The sequence below is a fragment of the Barbus barbus genome (assembly GCF_936440315.1).
Source record: "Barbus barbus genome assembly, chromosome: 14".
Classification (NCBI taxonomy): domain Eukaryota; kingdom Metazoa; phylum Chordata; class Actinopteri; order Cypriniformes; family Cyprinidae; genus Barbus; species Barbus barbus.
The window spans coordinates 30,215,229-30,240,816 of NC_136742.1; the positions used below are offsets into that span (position 1 = coordinate 30,215,229).

Below are 25,588 nucleotides of genomic sequence, written 5' to 3' on the forward strand. Positions count from 1 at the left end.
AAAGTTTTATTTTTACTTGTAATGTCTTTGCTTCAAGAATAATAGATATAGTAAGAAAAATTTGTCATTTTTTATTTGTTCACCATGTTTTTCATTGGCTAGTAATTATTCTCTGACAGGCACAGCATGTCCGGCTCAGTCTTTGGCTCTGGGATCATATGTGTGCTTGATTTTTGCTTGCAGCCTGGCTCTGATTGGCGCGTAGAGCCTGAGTGATGCAGTACTCACTGTCCTGAGCCACATCGGTCAGCCGAATGTCACACTCCACCAGACTGCTGTTGTGGGACATCCCTTCCTCCAGAACCTTACCGCCGTCCTGCAGGAGACACACAGGAGATGTGACGTCTCATTTGGATCAAAATGCTGTATTCCACACAAATCAGAGAAATAACTGTGTGTGAGGTTCATTAAAGAAGTCCTTGGGTCCATTTATTTAATTCAAGGCTTCTTATTTTAAATCAAAGTCAACATGAAATGGCATTTACGACCCACTTTACTTCTGTAACGTGACATATTTCCAGTAAATCATATTTAATAAGTAAATTAGAGGGCGAGACTTGATTTTATCTATTACGAATGAATGTGAGCTGTGGTACAGTAGCCTAAAACAATGACTACATATTTTAACAGTAACTAATAGCCCATATTTACGTGGCTTGAAATGAAAAAGCAATTTCAGAAAAAAAAATTATGAAAGATGCGCTGATGAATAATTCACAGTAAGAGCAGAAACAGAAATAGTCAAATTTGTTTCCTGTTTACACTGAAAGTGCAATGTTTTTGATAGAATAGCATAATTCAGTATGTGACTTACACTCTTAAAAATAAAGGTGCTTAAAAGGTTCTTCACAGCGATGCCATAGAAGAACCAATTTTGGTTCCACAAAGAAGCATTCAGTCAAAGAACCATCTCTTTCTTACCTTTTATAATCTTCATTACAATTACAATTCTTCACATGTTAAAGGTTCTTTATGGAACCATTTAGACAAAAAGGTTACTCTATGGCATCGTGAAGCACCTTTATTTTTAAGAGTGTAGTGTCAGATTTTATGGTTCGCACCGAATCTCACTTCTGTAAATGACATTGCACTTTATGCATCTCAAGGTCGAAGTACTCTGATGACAAATATATCACATTTTGCAGCCCGGCTGCACTGAGACGCTTTCATTCTGAGTGTGCAGACTAATGTTTCTGGTGAGGAGCGTCAGAGCTCTTTCCTGAATGAGAGGTGATTGTTTGAAATATGATTTGCCTTGAAATGGAAATGGGAGGAGCGTAGATGCAGGATGTAGATGTAGATGCTGTAAATGCAGGAATCATTTGGATCAACCGTCCCAGGAGAGAGGTAATCCCCATCCCACATGTCTGTTAGCACGCATCTATCCGGCAGCCATGAATAATTCAACATGATCCACAGGGCTGCATCATTTCATATTCATCTCTTTACACACAATTAAATGCTTTATAAAGTCCTTTTTTTCTCATCGAAAACATGTTAACCAGAAATAGTAAAAATAAAGCCAAATTGCAATATGATGTTAGGGTGTTGTTGGTGGTTGCCAGAATGTTATTAATGCAGTTGCTAAAGTGTTTTGGCACTATATGCGATTTATTTCCACTGATTTTAACATCCAAAAGTCTTAAAAAATGTTCATAATTCACTGCAAAAAGTGATTTTTTTACTTAGCATTTTTGTGTCATTTCCCAGTACAAATATCTGCACATTCTTAAATCAAGCTACATTTACTTGAGATGCAAAAAATGACATTTTTAGCATAAACCTCACTTAATTTTGATAATTTTTTGGAAAACAGGATTTAATATCTTGCAAAATAATGCAAAATAACATACAAAATTCATTCTTTTATGTAAAAAAAAAAAAAAAAAAAAAAATGTATATATATATATATATAAATAGAGAGAGAGAGAGAGTTTATGCTAAAATCCCAAGTTTATGCTAAAACTGAGGAAAAATTTAATAAATACAAAGAGAAAACAAGCTTATTTTTCCTACCTCATCTGCAGATGTTTTTCTCAATTTTTTCAGAAAACAAGACTTAATATTTTGTTATTTTGTATCTCAGGTAAAAGATATTATTTTCCAAAAAAAAAATCAAAATGAATTGAAGTTTACAAAAAAAAAAAAAAGAAACATTTGCCAATGGGGTAACAAAAATAAAATTACTACAAAGGGTAAACATGTTTTAATTTTCCTGTCCAATTGGCAAATATTTTTCTCATTTCAACATAAACGTTACTTAATTTTTTTTTTTTTTACAGAAAACAAGACTCACTAAGTGATTTTGCATTTCAGGTGAAAGATGTTAAATCCTGTTTTCAGTAAAATTATCAAAATGAAGTGAAGTTTATGCTGAAAATGAGAAACATATCTGCCAAAAAAAAAAAGTTAAAATTTTTGCTTTATTTTCGCTTGTTCTCGTTTAATATTGATAAATTTTTTATAAAATATTTGATTTATTTTATATTTATATTGCAACAGACGTTGAAACTTTTATGCACATGAACCAAAACCAAGTTTACTCACAACTCCCAGTCTGTTGTTGGACAGGTTTAGGTTCTTGAGGGTACAGTTCTCCACCAGGGCCTGAGACAGTGCCACGGCCGTGGGTTCGCTCATGTTATTTCCCCCCAGATGAAGGTTCACCAAGGTCTTGTTCTTCGCCAGAGCCTGAGCCAGAGCTTGACCCCCTTCATCGCCGATGCGGTTGAGCCTCAGGTTGAGGGACACCAGGGTGGTGTTTTTGGACACAGCATGAGCCAGTGCCTGAGCTCCTGGACCTCTGATCTGGTTGTTGCAGATGACCAGCCTCTTCAGCTGACTGTGGTTCAGGAGTTTTCCGATGGCTCGGCCTCCACGGTCACCGATGTGATTATGTGAAAAGTCGAGCTCCTGTAGGGACGGGTGATCCAGCAGTTGGCTCACGAGCAGACAACACTTCTCATCGTCCACTTTACTGCGATGGATCCTGAAGACCTGGTGCAAAAAGTGGGAATTTAACAACTTAATGAAATAAATGAAAACAATTCAAATACTGAATTGAAATAAAACTGTAAATAAAATAATTTTAAATAATTAAATTAAGACAAAGCAAATCCTGCACACTACAAATCTTCGCAAAAAGTTTTATTAACAACGTTTCGGTCTCATGATCTTCATCAGGTGTATTATAGGAGAATATACCTGATGAAGGTCATGAGACCGAAATGTTGTTTTGCGGTAATCTGAGAAACTTTACAGAGTGACTCTTGAAGGACCAGCATCACATCCTGTTGTACCACTCTTTCAAGAATTTATCTTCTGGAATCTGGCAGTAAGTTTTGGGAGTTCATTATTAGTCCATCTCTGCAAAACAGACTTTTCAGGATAGGAGACAAACTAATTAAATTAAAATGTTTTTTAAATCATTATCTGATTCCTAATAATAAAGCGCACTCAATAAAATGCCAATTATGCATCACTTCCAGCCTTCATGGATAATAACATATCACTTATAAATAATTAATAGCAGTTATTAAGATTGATGTGGTTTGGAATTGGTAAAATGCGCTTGGAAAAACAAAATATGATCAGAATATCAACGTTTGTAATAATTATGCACACACTATATGCTTTCTTTGTACAAAGAAAACATCTTTTGTGTTTCAGAGAAAAACTGACAATGTAATAGTATATTTATTAAATGTTTCTGAACACTGAAAATACTGAATACTTCCACTACTAATAATAACAGTAACTGAACCTGTAAAGTCTTGCAGGAATGTAGGGCTTTTGCCAGGGATTCGCAGTCTCTGAAGGTGAACTCAAACAAATTCCACTCAAAGTTCATGCCGCATCCTTTCACTCCATACATCACGTCGAGCTCTTCCAGGTGTGGCAGTTTGTCGAGCAGAATACAGAAATCAAAGTGATCCATGGAGGGTCCTTCGCTGCCTGCATCGCTGGCACAATCCGAACGGTCGTCCTCGTCAAACCTGTGTGACTCTTTGATGGGTGGCAGCAGCTGAGAGACTTTGAGACGCTTTACATAGTTTCGACACAGAGGCACTGCATCCAGGACTGTCTTGGAGTCGGTTGCATCCGGGATGAAGAATTCAAGGATGTTCTCTAGGTAACGCTCGAAGAACATGCGTTTCCAGCTGTTACTGTATGTGGAGACGTCACTGACAGCCCAGCGACCTTCATAGCAGCGTTTCCAGTAGCTCTCATCGCTGATGAGGTTTGCAGTGACCGTCAAGGGAAGAGACGTTGGTAGTCGCTGGAGGACATATGTTTTGTAGTTGGGCTTAAGTTCATCCAGAATGGGTTTCTCTGCAAAATAGTATAGTACAGGCTTTTCATTATAGTACAACATCTTTTCATTAAAGCAAGACACTACAGGCAAAAACATCGTTTTTTTTCATGCACTGGCCAATTTTTACATTTTATGCTATTTGGATTTTCATAATATGTTTCAGACTAGTGGAAAGAAAACATCCAAAATACATCTACAAGTCTTTATTTTATTCCACTTTATCTGTCAACATCTTTTAAAGCCATTTTCTCAAAATTTTTCCTCGACTTCAGCAATACTTATAAACACCAAAATTTACTTTTATTCCTATCTATTTTCTTAAGGTTTTTACTGAGGGCTTTGTTCATATATCTTTCTCTTGATTTTATTATTGCACTTTATCTACTTGCATCTGGAGATTTCAATTTCAATATCGTTAAAGGCCTAAGTGAGTTTTTTTCTCCGCATCAGCAGCACTTACAAACAACAAATTTTACCGTTTTATTCCTATCTATATTCTGAAGGTTTTTACAGAAGGGTTTGTTCATATAACATTCACCTGATTTTATTATTGCAGTTTATCTATTTGTTAATGTGGTGGTGGTGGTGTAATGGTGTGGGGGGTATTTTCTTGGCACACTTTGGGCCCCTTAGTGCCAATTGAGCATCGTTTAAATGCCACAGCCTACCTGAGTATTGTTGCTGACCATGTCCATCCCTTTATGACTACAGTGTACCCATCTTCTGATGGCTACTTCCAGCAGGATAATGCACCAAAGCTCAAATCATCTCAGACTGGTTTCTTGAACATGACGATGAGTTCACTTTACTCAAATGACCTCCACAGTCACCAGATCTCAATCCAATAGAGCACCTTTGGGATGTGGTGGAACGGGAGATTCGCATCATGGATGTGCACCCGACAACTGCGTGATGCTATCATGTCAATATGGACCAAAATCTCTGAGGAATGTTTCCAACACCTTGTTGAATCTGTGCCACGAAGAATTAAGGCAGTTCTGAAGGCAAAAGGGGGTCCAACCCGGTACTAGCAAGGTGTACCTAATAAAGTGGCCACTGAGTGTAGATTTTTTTACAAATTCTGCCTCTTATTTGTCACCCCAATTGAAGAATGACCCGTAGGGAAGTATGCTGATACATATGAATTTTTTACCCTATCCATCTGTGCTGTCTAGCCTAAATAACATCTGCATAATCTCCATATGAAGCTGCCTGTGGTGGTTATGAATGAATAAACTATATGACATACTTAAATGGCATTGTTTACCTCTAAAATGTTTTATAATATGTTGTAGACAGAGTGTTGTTAGCAGAGGAACCAGCTCCAGCGACCACTCGGGGTCCTCCGCGATGATGCTGCGCATCCTCCGCCCGTCAGCGGCGGCGTTTACCGGCCTCATGCTCCCGGTTCTCCGTGAAGACCGACTCCGAGACATGCAGCTAAAACTGGCACAAAACAAGAAGCAGGAACAATAAATATCACACATTACTGCTACAGGACGCCAATAACTTTTCTTGACGGACGTAATCGTGTATTTCCGTTAAAAAGAATCAGCATATTAAAAGTTTTAAATAATGAATTTGTGTGAAAACACATTAGCTAGTAAAATAGATTCAAGACGTTAGCTACTCACTTTCAGTTTCTCCGTAGTTTGTTGTTGTCATGGTAACAGAGACGTGCCGTGCGTCACTCGCTGCTGATCACGCGCCTATACTGAATGTGTGAAACAGCCTTGATTCAAATAAACCATAATTAACACCATCACACTATGCAAATGCACAGAAGAAAAAATGAAGAACGAGGAACGTCAGGCTGAAAACTGATATAAAATAAAGGTGAAAGTTTGGGATATGCAAGGCTATCTTTACTTATATTTCATTAAATATGATTGAGGTTTTTTATTTTGACATGAAAAAAAATAAAAAATTAGTTTAAAATGTCATTAATGTGACGATTCATTTCTGCATCACGTCTCACACGTGTTTTGCATACAACACAAGCCCATGTATTCACTTCAAACACATGCAAATCACTTTGATATTCACATATCTTTATGGGAATGTTACTTTTCAATGTTCTCTTAACATTCTGAAACAAGTAACATTCAAAAACATTCCATGAACTTTGTATAATTAATGAATAATTAATAATTGTGAGAATATTCCCTGCTAGCTGTGTATATATTCAGAGTGATACACAAGGCCTATAGCTTATCTTATGACTGTCTAGACAAGCAAATGCATAATCAGCATTAACCTCCAAACACTCACTATGCTCACGCCAACCTCAGCACGAACAACTAGACACAGCCTGAAGCATCTCCAGACCTCAGCAGCAGTTCTGAGACGTGCTGCAGGACGCCGAGTGTTGGACTGACACCACAAACTGATGAGATTTCAGGCCTCTTCAATACTCGTCCATTTTGCCCTAAAAGCTAATGTCACGCTTCATCAGAGACCTTGTTTCGAGAGCGGCATCAGCCAGAGAAACACGTCAGCCTTTATATACCATACAAATAAAGCCAAGAAAGGTCCATATTTTAGATTATGATTCAAACAAACACATAACTATGTATAGCCACCAAAATATCCAAGCATGGCTGCAAACTCACAGAACAAAAATCCAGTTAAAGTGCAACAAAACCTAGGTTTAAAGGATCACTGATCCAGCAGAAGTAATTGAAACGATAAACACCTTAATATGGAAGCTTGTTACTGCCACAAGATAAACCAATTAAAAAGGAAATTGTGTCTTTTTATCTCAAAATTTGGACTGTTTTGCCTTGTAGTTTCTAGTGACTTTTTTTTTCCAAATCAGAATTGCTAAATATAAACTCGCAATTGCAAAGAAAATTTGTTAATATAAGATATAAACTCACAATTGCGAAATCAGAATTGCAAGACAAGCACGAAATGTGATATACACTTACTTGCAAGATATAAACTCACAATCCTGAGAAAAAAGTCCATTTTAAGATATAAACTTGGAATTGCAAGATATAAACTCAATTTTGAGATATAAACTCGCAATTGTGAGAAAAAAATCAAATTGCAAGATATAAACTCTGAATTATTGAATTTGCAATTCTGAGAAAAGTTCTTATGAGAGAAAAAGTCGCAATTACCTTTTTTTATTCCATGGCAGAAGCAAAAACCCAGAATCAGATAAAAAATTTTTAAAAAATTAAATCGTAACTGAGATGTAAATTTGTTGCAAGAAAAATACTCATTTTATACCATGGCTTCCAGTAACTTCACAGAGGTCACGACCTCAACATTACTCCCTGAGCCACAGTCAATCACTTCTCATGGTTTGTTCATTTCATCAAAATCTTCCTAAAAAGAGATCAAGTCACTCATATTGCGACACTCGCCGCCTAAACCACCAATGCAACATGACAAGCAAGAGAGAGAAAGAAAAAGCTGCGGGCGAGAGCGCTGCTGCCATGCTTCACGACACATCAATGATGAGAACGCAACAGCCGAGGCCCGTGTGCAGCCCGTCACTGTCGTGCCAGTGTAATCCCACCTGACAAGACACACACTTTCCCAGTACTGCTGCGCTAATAGACTGGAATAACACAGAAGGGCTGTAGATGTTGGCGGTGAAGTGCGCTCTCCATGCGGCCCAGCTGGGTGACTCACAGCGCTGGCATTCGACAGCTGCTTCAGACTCACGGATCACGAGACTCAATCAGACACGTAAACAATGCTTAAGTTGGAAGAACATTTTTCGGGATGTTTGCACATGAAAAAGTTGCTGACACAATGGTAAGAAGTCGCAAAAATGGTGCATCTTTTAACAAAATACACCTTTTTTTCACCAACAAAAAGTTTACCACAAAGTTAGGGGTTTATTCAAATCACTAACCTTATGTATTAGCTATAGAAATAGTGATGCTTGCCTTAAACACCACTAATAGTGAAGTGCTTTTAGTTAACTTGATTCTTTTTAAAGCAAAGACACAAGAGGCAAAACCATAGTTTTTTTCTTCCATGCACTTGTCAACTTCGCTTCCATAACTTGTCTTCTTTCAGACTAGAGGAAAGAAGACATCTAAAATACACATTTTATTCACTTTATCTATTTGTGTCAGTAGATCTTGATTGTAATACATATCCTTAAGAAATGTTGCCATCACATTTGAGTTTTATTCCTAGTGTAATCTGAAGGTTTTTACAGAGATTTGTTTATATATCATTCACACTTTATCCCTTAAACGCCAATGTCAACAAAATAAAACCTGGCTTTTCAGAAAACAACTGCATTAATTACTGTGATTAATCATTTTGGGATCATGGTGATATGATATCTATTAGTTATAGGCAGTGTTGAGGGTAACACAAGTTACGTAATCAGATTACTTTTTCATGTAACGTATTACTTTTTATTTTACAAAAAAGTAATTTTAAAAAAAGTAGTAGTTCATTTTTTAGGGAGTAATACAATATTGTAACTCATCACTTTTAAAAGCAACTTACCCTAACACTGTCTTGCCTTAAAGCATGCAGGAATTAAAAACTTACAGAAACAATCTGGAGATTAAATGCAACCAACTATATTCATGCTGTTGCATTTCAAACTGAAGAAAAGTAAAGGTAAAACAAACAAATGTCCAGATTATGATTCAACAGAGACATACAGGACCATACTGATCAACATTTAATAACACACTGCTGCCCTCGTGTGTCAGATACTGGACATGACCAATTGTTCTCATTACAATCAACACAGCATCATTGATTATAATGGGAGCGACAGTTTTGTCACATCATTTGCTTTCAGTGTCTGTTTCACACAAGCTTTTCATATTTTCTGAGCTGATTTTAGGGAGAAATTCTGTGGGATTTAAATGAGATCAAATGTGCTATATTCTTATAGGTAGATGAAAGCATTTTTAAATTGGCTACAAAAACATCTTTCTGTACAGTTCTGCATATGCAAATGTGAAGTTCTTTACAAATTTAATTAAAACAACATCCAAATGGCTGAGTGCAAAATAATTATAAAGTTTATTTTAACAAGAAAAGCCCAAACAAATCATACAGTGAGCTACAAACATAAAAAAATAACATAGCTAAACGTAACCAAACAAATGAGCTGTGCCTGTGTTCTTCAATGTGCATGTGTTTCTCAAAGATAATCATCCTCATCCGTCCAGGACGAGTCGTCATCGATGGGATAATGAACCAGAGAGTCGTTAGACTCGGAGGAGTCCAGGAACACAGAACTGTCGCTCTGAAAGAACGTGTCGCTGCTGCTGCTGCTGTCGTCATTTATTACCACGATTGCTGGAGAGACGCTCACTTTCTGACCTGAGAACAGTTTAGATTGTGTTTCAGACAGGACTTTATACTGTTAAAGCACCATTTGTACGTTGAGGACTTGTTTTTATCCACACACCTGATCTTAACAGTTTGAGTGGCACAGCTGTTGGTTATATTGTTGATTTAAAGCAAGACACGACAGGCAAAAACTGTTCTTATGCACTGCTCAATTTTGACAATTTGGCTTTTCATAGCATTCTGTTTCTGATTAGTCTTAAAAAAAAAAAAAAAAAAATCTAAAATACACATTTAATTTGGAGAAATGTAGCATTGCATCAGTGTCTCAGCAATGGATACTCTGCAGTGAATGAGAGCTGATAAAAACATCACAATAATCCACACCACTCCAGTCCATCAGTTAACATCTGGAGAAGACAAAAGTTGCGTGTTTGTAAGAAACAAATCCATCATTAAGGTGCTTTTAGCTTCAAACAGTTGCTTCCAGCCAAAATACCAGTCCATAATCCATTATAACGTGTTCTGGTCTGAATCAGGAGATAAATCTGCACAGATCAAGCACTGCAAAACAGCTCTAAACAAATATGTGGCTGGATTTTGATGTGAGACAACAGATGTATTTTTTTTTTTTTTAACTGGAGGAAGCGTTATTTTGGATTATGGGCTCATATTTTGGCTGGAAGCAATAGTTTGAAGTAAAAAAAACAATCCTTAACTATGGATGTGTTTCTTACAGACAGCTTTTTACTTCACAAAACATTAACTGATGGACTGGAGTGGTGTGGATTATTGTGATGTTTTTATCAGCTGTTTGGACTCTCATTCTGACGGCACCCATTCACTGCAGAGCATCCATTGCTGAGCAAGTGATGCAATGCTACATTTCTCCAAACCTGATGAAGAAAAACTCATCTACATTTTGGACAACCTGAGGGGGAGTAAATTTACAAGAAACATTCATTTTCGGGTGACCTACTCCTTTAATGCTGAAAAATCCATAACTTCTCAAAGACTCACATCAGACAGTAGACGCAGTGATGTCACGCACCTCTCACCTTTCCGCTCATTGATCAGCACCAGGCGTCTCTCTCTCATGTCGGCACTCAGGTTCTCCACCATGCGGTCGATGCAGTTGTCCAGGACCAGAGAGCGCGTCTGAGACGTGATGGTCTGCCAACACATGGGACACTTGTCCTTGCGTTTACGCCACTCTCGGATACAGTGCTGACAGAAGCTGTGGGCGCAGTTCAGCGTCACGGCCTGAGGGGTCACAGAGGTCAAAGGTCGGGAGGAATAAGCGGCTGTTTCGTTTGTAGTCACTTAACATCTGATGTAGACTGCAAGCAAAACTGGAAAAGGATTGCAAAACGCTCTAAAATTGTGAGTCTAATCTATTTTTGTCAATAGATTACACAAATCCATTCTGAAATGTCATATAAAACCAAAACAAACCATGATTGGTAATTTTACAAATCACAGTAAGTTGTAAAATAAACCAGTTTAAACCATCACTAAAATCTGATAATCTAAAGATTAATGATGCTGAAAACTCAAACAGAAATTACATTTGACAGTATATTACAACCAAAAATATTTATTTAAAATTGTAATAATATTTCACAATATTACAGTTAACTATATTTTTATTCAAATAAATGCAGCCTTGGTGAGCATAAAAGATTTCTTTCATAAACAAAAAAACTCTTACCTCAAACTTTTGAAAGGTAGTATTAGGACATGAGCCACAGTTAAAACTATACTTACTTGCCACTTGTTTTGATATTTCGTTATATAACGCATTTATTTTAAGGAAACTCGGCATGAGGACATTCTTCCATTCATAAAATGAGGTTTGTTAGGTTTCAAAAACTATTTCTCAAAATAAATAAACTAAACATCTTGGATTCTTTCTGATGTTCAGAGTTTGTGAAAGTTCATTTGTTAATGTAATTAACTACACTGCTGGTTATTCTAACTCACAAACAACTACATGGACTAAAAATGATTAAAAATAAAAGTAAAAATGGCTCTGAGGAAAAGCTCAAGCCTTGTTTGTTTGCATTACCACTTTGTTTTAGATTTAGATCTATTGCAGTTAAATGCAAACATATTTAAGAGTGATTTCAGTGTATCTTTTGGGGCCTTTGCATACTTCCACTGGAGTTTTTGCACAAAACACTACATCAACCTACACTCTGTATTTGACACTAGCAAACTTTTATAGAAAAGAACATTTTGATCTTTTAAAAAGTCAGTGTTCTTCCCCTCTCATTCCTACATATGATCACATGACCTTTCACATCATGTGTTGTTTTTTACCTCAATGAAGAGCTCAGAGCAAATGCTGCATTGCAGTTCACTCTCTAACACTTCAGTCATCTGTGTGACCACTTCTTCTTTCTGAGCTTTGGCCTTTTCTTTCTCTTCCTATGGGAGAAGGTTACAAATTATCACACAAAACGGGTTATTTTTTTTATTATTTTTAGGCATTATGTCATTACACTTCCACAAAATGCTATTTGAATCTGGTGACCCGTGAAGAGTTTGATGCACAGCTCATTTTAGTCTATTAAAACATTAATGTGCATGACGGTATAAACGTTTGAAGCCTGACAGACCACGTTTCACTTTAATTATACAGGAAAGAACAGCTAGGAAATTCAACACAAATTCACCTCTTGGATTTCACAGAAAAACAATGCATTTTCATGTTTTAGCAAAAACTTTAAACTTCTCATCTCTTTCATTTAGTGCTCGTTTATCCACATTTATTTGACTGTATATTTGTTTTCATGCTCAACTTTTCCATAACTACCTTTGTAACTTCCAGCTCCTTATCTTTGGCTTGAAGAACTTCCTTGAATCCTTCTCGAGCGTGTTTGAGCTCCTCAATAACTTTCCGCTGCTGGCAAAGCAAAAGAAAACATTATGCAATACTTGTGCATAAGCTCATAAAATATTGAAGACGTGCAGTTTATTTATCTTACCTCTTTCAATGCCTCCTCAAGTTGTTTTTTCAAGCCTTCCTCATTCTGTTGTGCTTTTTCAGTCTTGGGAAAACAACATTTGTGTAAACACAAAAAATGTTATAGCTTTATTATATTATGACCCGCAGCCAGTCATGTTATGCCAGAAATAAGTTGTAAAATGATGTTCAATTTATTAATATATCATCCAAAATTAACCTGGAAATTATTGGACAGAACCAAAAGAAATGCATTTAGATGAAGCAGAAGCTTTTAAATCTTTTAGAAAACCAAGCAAAGTTTGCAGCATACAACTTTGATAAGCAAGGCATTTCAGCTACAGCTTATGCTTTATTAATTCATCTAAATGTGTGATGAGATGAAATGAGATGATCGTGGACTCTTAACGGGAAAGAGCAACATGAACATTCTGAAAAAAATATAAATATTAATATAGTCAATTTGCTCATCCAAACCTTTCCATGATGATGCTCTAGATACGGCTCTGAAATTCATGTGGTGTATGGGGTTTAGATTTTGTATTATTTATATACTGTAATATTTATTCATATTTTTGAATTAGCTTTTATTTGTATATATTGTTTCATTTTAGTTTGTTTTAACAATTTTGTTATGTGTTTATAATTTTGTATTTTATTTTAATTACTATTTAGCTTGAATTTATTTTATCGTTTTATTAATTTTAGTACATCAATTTAAACTCATTTCAGCTAAAAGTTTTTCATTTAAATTAAATTATTTATCTTTTTTAACTTTTCAAATAAACTTTTCAAATAACAAAAATATTCTTTGATGATCATGGACTCCAATGTGATCTAGATATAGTCTTATAAAAAAAAATAATAATAATAATTAAATTAAAAAAATATATATTAAATATCTTCATCCAAACCTCACTGAGTTTAAGCTCTAGATGAAGTTATAATGGCATTTAAATTTAGTATTATTTATAGTAATATATTTACAGCATTATTATTTTATTCTACAATTAATTTATTATTTTAATTCTTTTTATTTATTTTTTTTTATAAATATTCTAGAAAATATAATTATATATGCTTTCATTTATTTTTTTTTATTTTAATTTTATTAATTTTAGAACTTGACATTTTTATTTCTGATTCAGTTGCCAAGGCAACATTTCTAATTGAAATTTTTCTATAATATTCATATTTTATTTCAGCTTAATTGCAAATAATGAAAATTATTTTTGATAACACCATCACTGCACTTTGTCTGTAACCAAAATTGCATACTTCCATGCTACATATAAATTCATAGTATTCATAAAACAACAGCTGAACATCTTCTGGCGAGATTGGAAGTGAGTATACGATGGATATGGACACTTTACTACATGATGAAGCCATGGGAGAGGATTTGTGAACAAATACAGCCGCTCACTACAAATCCGCCCCAAAAACCCATGACTCATTGGCCGCTCACCTCCAGGCGCCGCTCCTCCTCACAGAAGGATTTCTCCAGGGTTTCCATGCGTTTGAGCGCCTGCTCCTGCTGCGACCTCAGCTGACCCCTCAGCAGCTCCAGCTGCGCCTGCAGATCCTGCATCTCCCGCTCTCGCTCCGGCGTCTGGTGCTGCTGCCGCTCCAGCTCCACCGCGCGCTTCTGCGTGTGGCCCACGCGGCCCTTCAGGACCATCAGGGTTCTGTTGTAGCGGTGTACACTAGCCAGCTGCTGACTTCTGTCACTGCCAACGCTCGAGCTGCTTCCCGCTTTATCGCCACTTCTGTCCTCCTCCAGGGGTTTAGAGAACTGCTCCGTTTCCCAGCGTTCCCCGGACGGACAGGCCTGCGCACGCGACTTATCCGGGCCGGAGCTGCGGTACAGCTTGGATTTGGAGTTCTGTGTGGGACAGGGCTCCGACTCGTTTCCATCGAACTTACGCTTTGAGTTTTTCAGTTTTTGGCCTATGGAAGCAGGGTCGGATTCTTTGCTAAGATTCCCAGAGAGGAAGGCTTTGACTTCACTGAAATTCTTCTGGACGAGGATGTAGTCAAACTCCACGGGATTGCCGTCGAGAGGCACGCCGAGCCGCACAGAGTCACCCTGCTTGAGTAAAAAGGGGTTTCCAGCTGGTATCCGGCTCCCGTTTATCCACACGCCATTCAGACTCTGGGTAGAAAAACAGGAAAAACAAGTTGGACGCATTAAATTAAATGCAATGTACAAAACACTGTTTTACATTTACATGACAGTTATTTTAATATTATTTGCATATAAATTTTTTATTATTCTGAATAGCTTTTATTTTTGTTTTCCATTTTAATCTTAGTAATAATGGGTTTTGTCATTGTTATTAGTTTATTTCTCTCTCTCTCTCTCTCTCTATACATATATATATACACACACACACACATTTATTTATATTAGTGCTGTCAAACGATTAATCGCGATCAATTGGATACAAAATAAAAGTTTTTGTTTGCATAATATATGTGTTCTGTGAATAATAATTATGTATATATAAATACACACATACAGTATATATTTTGAAGATATTTACGTGTCTAAATTTATATTCATATAATTTATATTATAAATAAATATATTTAATATATAAACAAAACTTTTCTGAATATATACATGCATGTGTGTGTATTTATACAAAATAAATATTCACAGCACACATATATTATGTAAACAAAAACTTATTTTTGGATGCGATTAATCGTTTGACTAATTTATATATTTTTTTTATTTCTGTATATTTATCAATATTTTGAATTAGCTTTTTATTTTCGGTTTTCTTTTTAATTTTAGTTTAAGTTTCAGTAATTTTATTTGCTTTTGTAATTTGTATTAAGTTTTTAAAAAATATTTCTATAGATTCAATTTATTCTGTTTATTATTATTTTTCAAGTGTTATTTATTAATATTTAATTGGGTCATTCCATGTCAAATCAACCCAATTTCAAAAACTTCCCCGGCTAAAATGTAGATTTTGCTCATATTTATTCTGAAGAAAGACAGACATGTATAGTGATGAAAGCCAAAATGTTAAATGTTGTGGATGAATATTTACTGAGTAATCCACTATTTTGTAGAGGGGGGTCAAAATGGCAGTTTTCACCTGAGATTCAGAGCCAAATTACAGGGGGTAAAAATGACTTCAGAAAGATGGCAGCATCATAATGTTATTTTTACACAGAAATTGGTAGCTCTATTAGTAAAATCTGCTGACTTTAACAATTTTTGTTGCATTATGTACCAATGGTGACCATTCAAAAAATGTGGAAAGGGCACTTTTCAAGTTTTCTCTCCAAAGTTTGCATGCCTGTAACTCAAGAAGTATTGAAGATATCTTAATGCCCTTTTAGATATCGGGTCTTAACAAACTTTCCTTTTGACATCTTCATTTTTAAGGCCCTATATGGTTCGGTTCTAGAGATATTGGAATTTCAATATGGCTCCAGGAGTAAATTGTTAATGTACACATTTTTAGTGGTCAAAAAGCAAATGTGGGTCATTTTGCAAAAATTATACTTTTCTTTTAAAGAGGAATGTCTGAAGAATAAATAAACTAGAGATGCATCTCATTTACTTCTATCAAAGCAACTGCAACATACCTGTCTGAGTGCCATACATTTTATTTTTCCAAAGTTTGCCTATAACCCAAGAAGTTAAAGATATCGCAACTCCTTCAAAAACAGCCAGAAACCTTGGAGTTATGATTCTCAGACCACTTTGCTAAAACCGCCCGGTCCTGCAGATTTGCTTTATTCAACATCAAGAAGATCAGGTCCTTTCTTTCAGAACATGCTTCACAACTCCTTGTTCAAGCTCTTGTTCTGTCCAGACTGGATTATTGCAATGCTCTCTTGGCAGGTCTTCCATTCAGTTCGATCAAACCATTACAATTAATCGAGAACGCGGCAGCAAGATTCATTTTTAATGAGCCGAAAAGAATGCACGTCACACTTCTGTTCATCAATTTGCACTGGCTACCAATAGCTGCTCGCATCAAATTCAAGGCATTAATGTTTACCTACAAAACCACCTCTGGCTCTGCACCCCCCTTTACTTATGTGCCTTTAGACTTATGTGCCTCTAGAAACTTGCATTCTGCAAGTGAACGATGCATTATTGTGCCATCCCATAATCACTTTCACATACTTTTAAATTAAATGTTACCTCCTGGTGGAATAATTAAAAAAAAAAACACTTGACCTCTAACACATGCACTCTATTTGTTTTCTAACTACTTAAAACAAAAAGCAAAAACTGAGACTTGCATTTTATTGATTTTGATTGCTTCTTTTTTCCTCATTTGTAAGTCGTTTGGATAAAAGCATCTGCTAAATGACAATGTAAATGTACTATCTTTTATTATTTATATTCAGCTTTAATGCATTTTTATTTCAGGTCTGTTTCAGAGCCTGTCAGACAGAATGATAGAATGATAAAAACACAGAAATACATAGATAGAAAGACTGAGGGACAGCTTAATAGACCAACAGACAGATACTACACCTTATTATCCGTCACCATCCACTCTCCATCATCATTTCTCTTGAACAAACAATGAATTCTGGATATCATCAGTGGACAGCTGGTCGACAGAATCTGATGGGTCACATTTAGACCACGACCAACAGAAACCTGAATAAAAAGAGACAGAAGAGCAAGAAGCAATCATATATTTAGATCAGGAAATCAATCAAATAAAAATATATACATATTTGAAGCCATTAACCAATGGCAAACACCTTTGTTTCTTATATTGTAGTCCCCAAATGTTCACATTTAATTCAGTATTAGTTCAAATGCACAATGCTGACACAGAATCTGGCATATTTACATAATAGACTTGAGTGCTTATGCTAATGAATGTGCATTGCCCCTTTTAAAATACTAATAAAAAGAAAAATATAACTCAGAAAAGCAATGATAATAAGAATATAGTGTTGCTTTGACTCCATCATTAATGCAGGCCAATGTTGTTTTGATTTGGAATAAATCCGTCTCAACTTACAGTTAAACAACCCCACATAACACTTAATTCTGCCTCAGAAAGCTGCGTGTCAAACTGAGTGTCTGAATATAATAAACACATATAAATAGATGAGGTTTCTTCAGCAAACATGCACCTCTGAGCCCTCGAACAGATGCAGCCAGTCACGGTCCTTCCCCACACGCTGTAAACACCAGATTTTGTCTTTTTCAGAGCCCTCTTCCTCGGTGTTTAAGAAAGGAGGCTCTTCAGTCTTTTCCATCATTCCTGCGCCATTAATTAGTGTGAAGTTATATTGTTTTTATTGTGTGTTGTCCGCCATGAAGGCGCGCAAGAACACAGCGCTTCGACTCTACGCTCCTGCGCGCGTCACGTGGCGCCCAGCTGAGTCTCTGATTGGCTGCGGAGGTTTAGGAACAGAAGAGCGCTTTGACTCTGACGGTTGGGTTTCTCCGCCAGAGGGCAGTTGGAGGCTCATTGAGCGGCATTTAAATGCAAAGACGTTTTTTGTCTTAATGAAAACATTTGTAAACTTAAAAACAGTATGTTTTGAAAATTGTGTAAACGAGGGCAGCAATTTCAATAAAATAATTTTTTAAACCCCCATCGAATTAAGCAGAAACGCCTGTGATTGCGTCATCCTGATCAACGCTGAGAAAAGTAACACGTGTCACGTGATAACTCATGCGCGCGTTCTTTACAGTAATTAATAACAACAATAATAAATATCAGTAAATAGCTATTTAATTTAAAATATTCAATAAAAAATATAACGTAATCTGACGAATTAGCGACACTAATTACGTTTTAATAACTGCTTCATGCTCATTGCTAATCAACATCAGTATTTGTGCTTTGCTTTATTGTATTTACTTTGTGTCTCAATTACCATTTCATATGTACCAAAAATATATTTCTATAGTGAGTGCTTTAGTAGCCTATATAGAGACCCATAGTGACCGCGATACCATTATTTCCTTACGTTTATGATCTTGATGCAAATATAAAGTAAAATTCTTCCTTTCAAAATCAGTGTGGCTCTTTAAACCTCTCTGAAAGTAAACAAATGAAGGTTATCTTATCTGAACAGAGCTTACAGAGCCTGCTTATTATGAAATAAACTATAAATCTTTCAACTCAAATGAAAAAATCATGGATCTAGTCACTAAACACAAGTCAGGCACTAGATGTTTATACCTTATTAAAGAGACACAAACACAGAATATGATATTATTCACGCAATGTATTATATACAAAACTGACAGACACTCAAAAACAACAGAAAATAATCAAAAGCAGTACCCCTTATTCAGAAATGGATGAAATCATAATTACACAGATGTGGTTCAGTAGGCTATATATACTCCTGAACATCAACGCGTCTTCGGCTGAAAGCGTAAAGAACAAATATGAATATGGCTTTTAGAGCTAGCATTGTCATTTGTTTTTGGAAAACAAATATATCTGTTTCATTCTCTTACCCGTATAAAAGAAAATCTCTCACACACACAGTTTTCACACAGAACACAATAAAAGAATGCATTTCAGATCCATTTCCACAAAAACATTTGGCAACTCTTTTGAGCATGTCAGCTTTTCCTCCCTAAAGGTATAACGGAAATCACAGAAAGGAAACCGAGAGGAAACACGAAGAGAAGGTCAGCTGGAAAACAATCTTCCAAATTCTCCAAACCAAGCACAAAGGTGAGTTTCTTTGGCTTCATGTCAAGGCTGTAATGATAACATTTCACAACGTATATAATTCTTCCATCCCAGGAACGTTTACGCTGCTGTGACCACAAACGTCTAAGTGTCTCAGTTGGGAAAATAAATAGACTCTTGCCTGCAGTTCACAGTGATTGCATCTGGAGCCAAACCTGTTTAACAAACTGATCAAATGAACAGAGTAAGTTGCATACAAAATACTGTGCAGTCATTCCTGTCTTCCACGTGCATTTACGCAAGATATTAAACACAATGTTAGGCAACAAAATAGCTACATGTCAAAAAAAGAAATGATCAAATGATTGCCTGTGAAGAAACCCAGATTAGAAAGCATGGAAAGCACAGCCATATGCAAATATAAGAATGTAAATTCACACTAAATCTAAACATAACCACCAAAATATATCCCTATGTTAAAAAAAAACAACCCAAAAGAAACGTCAGTAACAGAAGACAGAAGGAACGTTACATTCAAACTATTCTCATTTACAACAGACACCCATCTGAATGTTGTTTGCTGGAAGGTTTACGATGAAGAAATTGTTAAAATGCAAGTTTTTGCACCTTGAACAATTTCCCTGTGTTCAAGACTCAGTGATATTTCAAATGATGTAAATCTGCTAAAGTCACGGTCTCAGGAATCTCAGGAAACAAATTCAGGTCACATTTCACCACAAAATCAAATAAGTGGTTTTTTACTTATATTATTGTGCTGTATGCATAAAAATTAAGCCAGTTTTATCAAGACCGTTAATGTTTATTGCTGTGAAATTTTGAACACAATTAAGCACATTTCCAACTACAAATTCTCATTATCGTAATGCCAAGAGCTAGTGATCATTTAAACTGTAAAGCATTCATTTATCGTGGTATTATCACTCAAAATATTGGCGTAGAAACAATTCTCATTCATAAATTGCTTTTAAATTTCACATTTGATTACAAAGAAACTACACATTGAATTAAACGTGAAATTTTGAAATACTAAATTAGTATTTTCTTATAAAATGTACTCCAATAATATTTGTTTTATTACAACTAAATGTTTTTAACAGTGTACTGATTTTAATGCATGCTCAATTGAAAAAAATATATATTATAGTGAATTTTTACTATAAAATGCATTGCCAAAAATGTTATTTGAAGTTGTAAGATTACTTTTGTTTTACAAGAAAACTATTTCAGTCTTACCTCAAAATTTCACATTTAAATTTTGATTCTTTGTAATTATTTGTGAACTGTACAAGCAATCTCCTGCGTGAAAACTGGAAAGCATACACTGAAACAAGAAATTTCTAGTAAGTTTCACAAATAATTGGCAGCTGACACTAAATTAAACAGAACATTTTCAAGACTGAAAAAGTATTTTCTTGCAACACAAAAATATTTATATTTTCTATTTTTTGTTTCAATGTTGTAATTATAAAAAAAAATCACTAGGGGAAAAATTCAGAAGCATTACACTGTAATGAGAATATTTAGTTTTTTTTCATGTGACTCATCTGCATTTTGCACAACATACACACCGTTATAGCTCACATTTTCCTATTTTTGGTGAAAGCAAAACCTTTAACCTGCATCATTTAACCCTGATATTCTGAATGGCACTTAAACGGTCATAAGTGAAAGCGTCCAGCTCAGAGTCGAGCTGCGTAGTTGATGCACAGCGTGTGGTCACGAATATCCCCCCATCCTCCGTTCTTCATGTGAGGCTGATGCTCCACCGGCCCGTGGTCCGTCAAGGTCAAAGTGGGAGGGAAAAGAGCCGTTTGTGCTTCTTTAAGCGCCTCATCCACCCTCTCCAGAGACTTTTCCGGCCGGCAATCCTCCTTCTGATGCAGGCCGCAATCTCCAGTGTGAAGAACCCGACTTCCAAGAGCCACCAAAGCCTTGAGAGGTTTGGAGATGCACGTACCAGACAAGTTCTGCAGGGTCCAGTCCCAGTTATAATCATCATAGGTGCAGAATGCATTATTGCATCCCATCAGTTTGTAGTAGAGCTCTCTGGAGATGCCCATTCCTATGTTATGCTTGGTGGACAGCCATCCTGCCGTCTCTGTTTTGCTGGAAAGCTCGTGGAAGCCTGATAAACCGTTATGATTGCCTACGACGAGGACGTCGCAATCCCCGCATTTGCTTTTCTTGAGCTCGGTCATGGATTTGAAGTATTCATGGAAATCTGGGAGAAGGTAGTTGTCTTCCTCGATGACGACGACATATCCGTTGTATCCCCGAAGAACCCTCACTCGCTCGAACACGAAATGCAGCTTCCACCACCAATGGTGTTTGGTTTGGGTGATGGATGCTTCCCTGTAGTGTCCGTACGAATCCGGGTGCTCTGCATTCAAACAGCCCTTTTTTATGGCATCCTCCTTCGATATGTCTCTCGGACAATCTTTAGGATCCTGTCCTGGGAATTCGTTGGGATACAGCTGCATGCTGTAGGGGAAATAGATCTGGAGGACCTTGCAAAAGGCGATTCCTTTGACCATATCGGAAATTTCCTCCGAGAAATAGTCGTGGCTGAATATCACAAGCGTGTTTTGTATTCCAGTGACTTTTTCCAAGGACTGTATGAGCATTTTGAGGTACGCCGGACGATTGTGGACTTGCACGATGACAACCACCTCAGGATCCAATGGAAACTTGTCTCCATTCTGAATGAACTGCCTGTAGTTGCTGTCATAGACAGACTTCCTCATATTCTCAATGGTCCCGTACTCAAATTTAACCATTATAGCAGTCTGTGAGATCTCTTTTTCAGTCACCGCCACGCTTGTTTCATCTTTAGTCCATCGTATGGTGTAAAACAACATTATAAACACAATTAAAATAACGAGGAACGCAATAAAGTTCTTCTTCAACAACCGGAATCTCATTTTCACAGCTAAAGCACATAGAAATCAAAAGCTCTGGATCATATGCTGCTGTTATGCGTCTGTTGTAGACATAATCCGGGCATTTTCCCAGCGAGCGTTCAGGTGAAACACTGACATGGTGTCAAGAGAAGTTCATGAGTGAGTTTTGTCCTCTGAAAGCGTGGCATAAACATGCGACGCGTAAAGCTGCGCGTGAGATGATGATGATGATGAAGATGATGATATTTTGTCGCAAGTGTAGTTGTTTGTAAAGCAACAGCTACTCACCCTGATAAAGTGTCATGTGCAGCAAAGTTGGAAGCAGGAAGAGAAAGTGCTGTGAGAATGAGGAGGTCTTTACTGCTGACGTGTTCTTACAGTCGACAGGAACTCACGAGCACGCTCCTCCTCACTCCGACAACACACTACTACACTTACGACAGACTTCAGATATGATTTAAGATATTATTTTTAATAAGTAATGTCAGTAATATCTGCTAAAATATAACGCACTCATAAATAAATATACATTTTTATTTATTATGGCTACTATAATTTAGATAAAAAAATAATAATATAATTAAATGCAAGTGTTTTAGAATTCATTTTTTTATATTATATTTCTTTATATTACGCACACAGCGTACGTTATTTATATATTAATTATGTTATGTTAGTATACATGTATATATGTATGCATATATATATATATATATATTTATACATACATAAATACCTACATATACACACACACACACGTGTGTGTGTGTGTGTATATATATATATATATATATATATTATTTTTCAATTAATATATTAATATGCAATATATCATTGAATGGGATATGTGTGTGTGTGTGTGTGTGAGTAAAACATTAATTATGTGAATTTTGTTATATATATGTATTAATAATCATATAATTCACATTAATTATGTTTTACTTGTATTCATATATTTTATATATAATGTTGCATTATATTTAGATTTTTATAAAATGTATTAGGAATATTAAATGGTACACACAATACTGAATATATAATTGAAATGATAACTTTAAGTGCATATGTACAATATACAAAATTAATAAAAAAAAAGTGTAGAGAAATGTTTAGGTTTACAGTTCAATTTAATATACACTGAAAAAAAATGATTAATTGAATTTACTAATTTTTTTAAGGTAAGTGGTTGCAATCAATTTGTTTTAGCTACATTTAAATAAATTTAGTTGACTAACTTTCAGCAAAATGTGTTTATTTAAATGCAGCTAAAATAAATTGATTGCAATCACTTACCTTAAAAAATTCAGTATCATTTTTTCAGTGTAGTTTAATAAATGGAAATTCACTTCAGTATCATAATCTTCAACATCATGGCTATTCAAATAGTTTCTTGTATGAATTTTATATTAAATGTGGTTTCAAATTCAATTCAAAAACTGAACAGAAAATTCAGAAAAGCCTTTTGGACAATAACGTCTGGATAAATTACATGTAAATTAGGCCTACTGGACAAATATATGTGATATGTGTGTGTCTATAGGACTCTGTGGGATGTTCTGCAAGCTTTACATAACAAAAGAGATAAAAACAGAGATACAAAAAAAAGGAAAAACCTGTTTTGTTCAGCATTCACGAAAGACTCATGTGAAACCGCTTTGCAGCTCTTTTGTTGATTATTCAGGTGACCTCTAGAAGGCAAAAGAAGAGCATCAAATTATATGTTAAACCCACTGCTTACGTCATTTATCTTTCATAAAAACCAGAACTGCTTGTAACCCTATAGCTTTACTCGACTTAAATGACTCTGGGTGTTACGTGTGAGTTAATCATGTTGTCACCTAGATAAACACCAATCAGAAAAATAACATTCATAGTGATAACAGTTAAATGCTGGATGCAATTGAATGATGGATCATATTTTACTTAGAGATTAATTTCGCAGCTACTTGAGAAGCAAAATGTTTGATTAAAATCCTATAGATGTCCATTTAATACTCTGACTGATTCCCCCTATTGGCAAAGCACTCAACCTACACAAGGTCCACAGTAAAAAAAACTAAAAAACTTAAAATCATGACGTTAATCCAAAATTCAAACTTGTTTTTTTAGTTACTTTTGCCACATTTGTTCGGTGCCACTATTAATGCAGGAATTATACACTTCCCCATCAATTCATGTTTACTGCATGCATGTGCTTGACAATAGGCTGTAACTGTTTGAATGGTCGTTATCAGGTCACAGATATGGACCAGAAGGGATCTGCTGAGTCTACTGGTAAGCTGAGAAGGCTGTTATCATCGATCCACATCCTTAATCACCGCACACATGTATGAAGGTGAAGTTACCACTGGAGTACCAGCAGAGGAGATCATTTCCCCAACAACTGCACACGGACCAAACACCAGTGAAATAGAGCATTAAACATGGATTTAGATGACTTCATGACACATATACAGGTACCTCTCATAAAATACTCCATTGTTCCGTGTTTATGAATGAAGTTATTACTTTAAAATTTGCCTATGGTGGGAAAGGGGTCGTGTAAAAAGTCCACACATTTACCATATGTTTACCATAGTAACTGTCGCTCGACCATGTCATGTGTAGTCAATGCACAGTAACCACAAAATATACCATGCTTCTCCTACCGTAACCATAGATTTACTGTAGTAAAGCACAATAACCTTGATATTTACTCTGAGTTTACCTCAGTAACCGTATTTTACTGTGGTATTTGTAGTTAAAGCACAGGAACAACAATACTTACCATGTTTTTACCACGGTAACTGTTTTTACTGTATACTATTTTTAAAGCACAGTAACCACAATGCTTTCTACGTCTTTAATATGTTTTTGTGAAGTAATTGTAATTCAATATTTTTTAAAGGTTCTCTCTCAGCTTTTCTTTTCCTATTTTTCCAAACTGTAATCCGTAATTCATTTACACATATTTTGCTCTCTTTCTGTGGTTCATCATGGCATATTATTATAACTCAGAATCTAATCTGGACCAGTTCTTTCAGAAAACTGCAGGAATTAACAGGGACTTGAACTCGAATCTCCCAATGCTGATCTTGAAGAAGCTGCCAAGGAGGCTGAGCAAGTCCTTCAAAGGTTCAACCCTTCACAGGTTTTGTTGAACACTTTTAGTAATAACTGATTTGCTTTAATGAACACATCCTTATATTATGTGTTGATCATATCTTTCCTTATAGCCCTTCCTCTCAAATATTTTGTTCACTTTGGTCATTTTTAACACACTGTCTCAATATTTCTCTTCGTTTCAGTTGAAAGGGAAGACCAAAGGAAGGCCTGTCATGGGATGTGAATTTGGCCATACTGTGCGTTTACGGAGAACACCAAAAGCTGCAAAGGAAAACACTTCCAATGGTACCTCTGTGTTGGACTGAGCACCTTGACTATTTGCACAGCATTTGATGTTACT

The 25,588-nt window shown here is 35.9% G+C and overlaps 3 protein-coding genes across 6 annotated transcripts; all 3 read right to left on the bottom strand.

The window, feature by feature from the left end:
- Positions 1–52: 52 nt before the first annotated feature.
- Positions 53–5,994, bottom strand: drc5 (dynein regulatory complex subunit 5). 2 transcript variants are annotated; one of them, XM_079434074.1, is made up of 5 exons: positions 5,950–5,994; positions 5,583–5,755; positions 3,764–4,332; positions 2,548–2,997; positions 53–316 (listed from the first exon to the last, which is right to left on the bottom strand). In XM_079434074.1, the coding sequence occupies exons 2-5, from the start codon at positions 5,749–5,751 to the stop codon at positions 155–157; spliced, it is 1,350 nt and encodes a 449-aa protein (XP_079290200.1). In that variant the 5' UTR covers positions 5,752–5,755; positions 5,950–5,994; the 3' UTR covers positions 53–154. The 2 variants fall into 2 exon arrangements, with proteins under 2 accessions (XP_079290200.1, XP_079290201.1); XM_079434075.1 differs by having other exon boundaries at positions 5,583–5,761; positions 5,950–5,986.
- Positions 5,995–8,449: 2,455 nt separating this feature from the next.
- LOC306880511 (E3 ubiquitin-protein ligase rnf8-like) lies at positions 8,450–17,954 on the bottom strand. Of its 3 annotated transcripts, none has more exons than XM_079434063.1 (8): positions 17,697–17,954; positions 17,080–17,208; positions 14,035–14,721; positions 12,589–12,651; positions 12,417–12,506; positions 11,921–12,028; positions 10,657–10,861; positions 8,450–9,631 (listed from the first exon to the last, which is right to left on the bottom strand). In XM_079434063.1, the coding sequence occupies exons 1-8, from the start codon at positions 17,823–17,825 to the stop codon at positions 9,450–9,452; spliced, it is 1,593 nt and encodes a 530-aa protein (XP_079290189.1). In that variant the 5' UTR covers positions 17,826–17,954; the 3' UTR covers positions 8,450–9,449. The 3 variants fall into 3 exon arrangements, with proteins under 3 accessions (XP_079290189.1, XP_079290190.1, XP_079290191.1); XM_079434064.1 differs by having other exon boundaries at positions 10,650–10,861; XM_079434065.1 differs by having other exon boundaries at positions 9,307–9,631; positions 10,619–10,861.
- A 796-nt stretch (positions 17,955–18,750) lies between these two features.
- Positions 18,751–22,493, bottom strand: LOC306880519 (alpha-1,6-mannosyl-glycoprotein 2-beta-N-acetylglucosaminyltransferase-like). Its single transcript, XM_079434079.1, has one exon. The coding sequence runs from the start codon at positions 22,162–22,164 to the stop codon at positions 20,923–20,925; it is 1,242 nt and encodes a 413-aa protein (XP_079290205.1). The 5' UTR covers positions 22,165–22,493; the 3' UTR covers positions 18,751–20,922.
- Between the last annotated feature and the right edge of the window lie 3,095 nt (positions 22,494–25,588).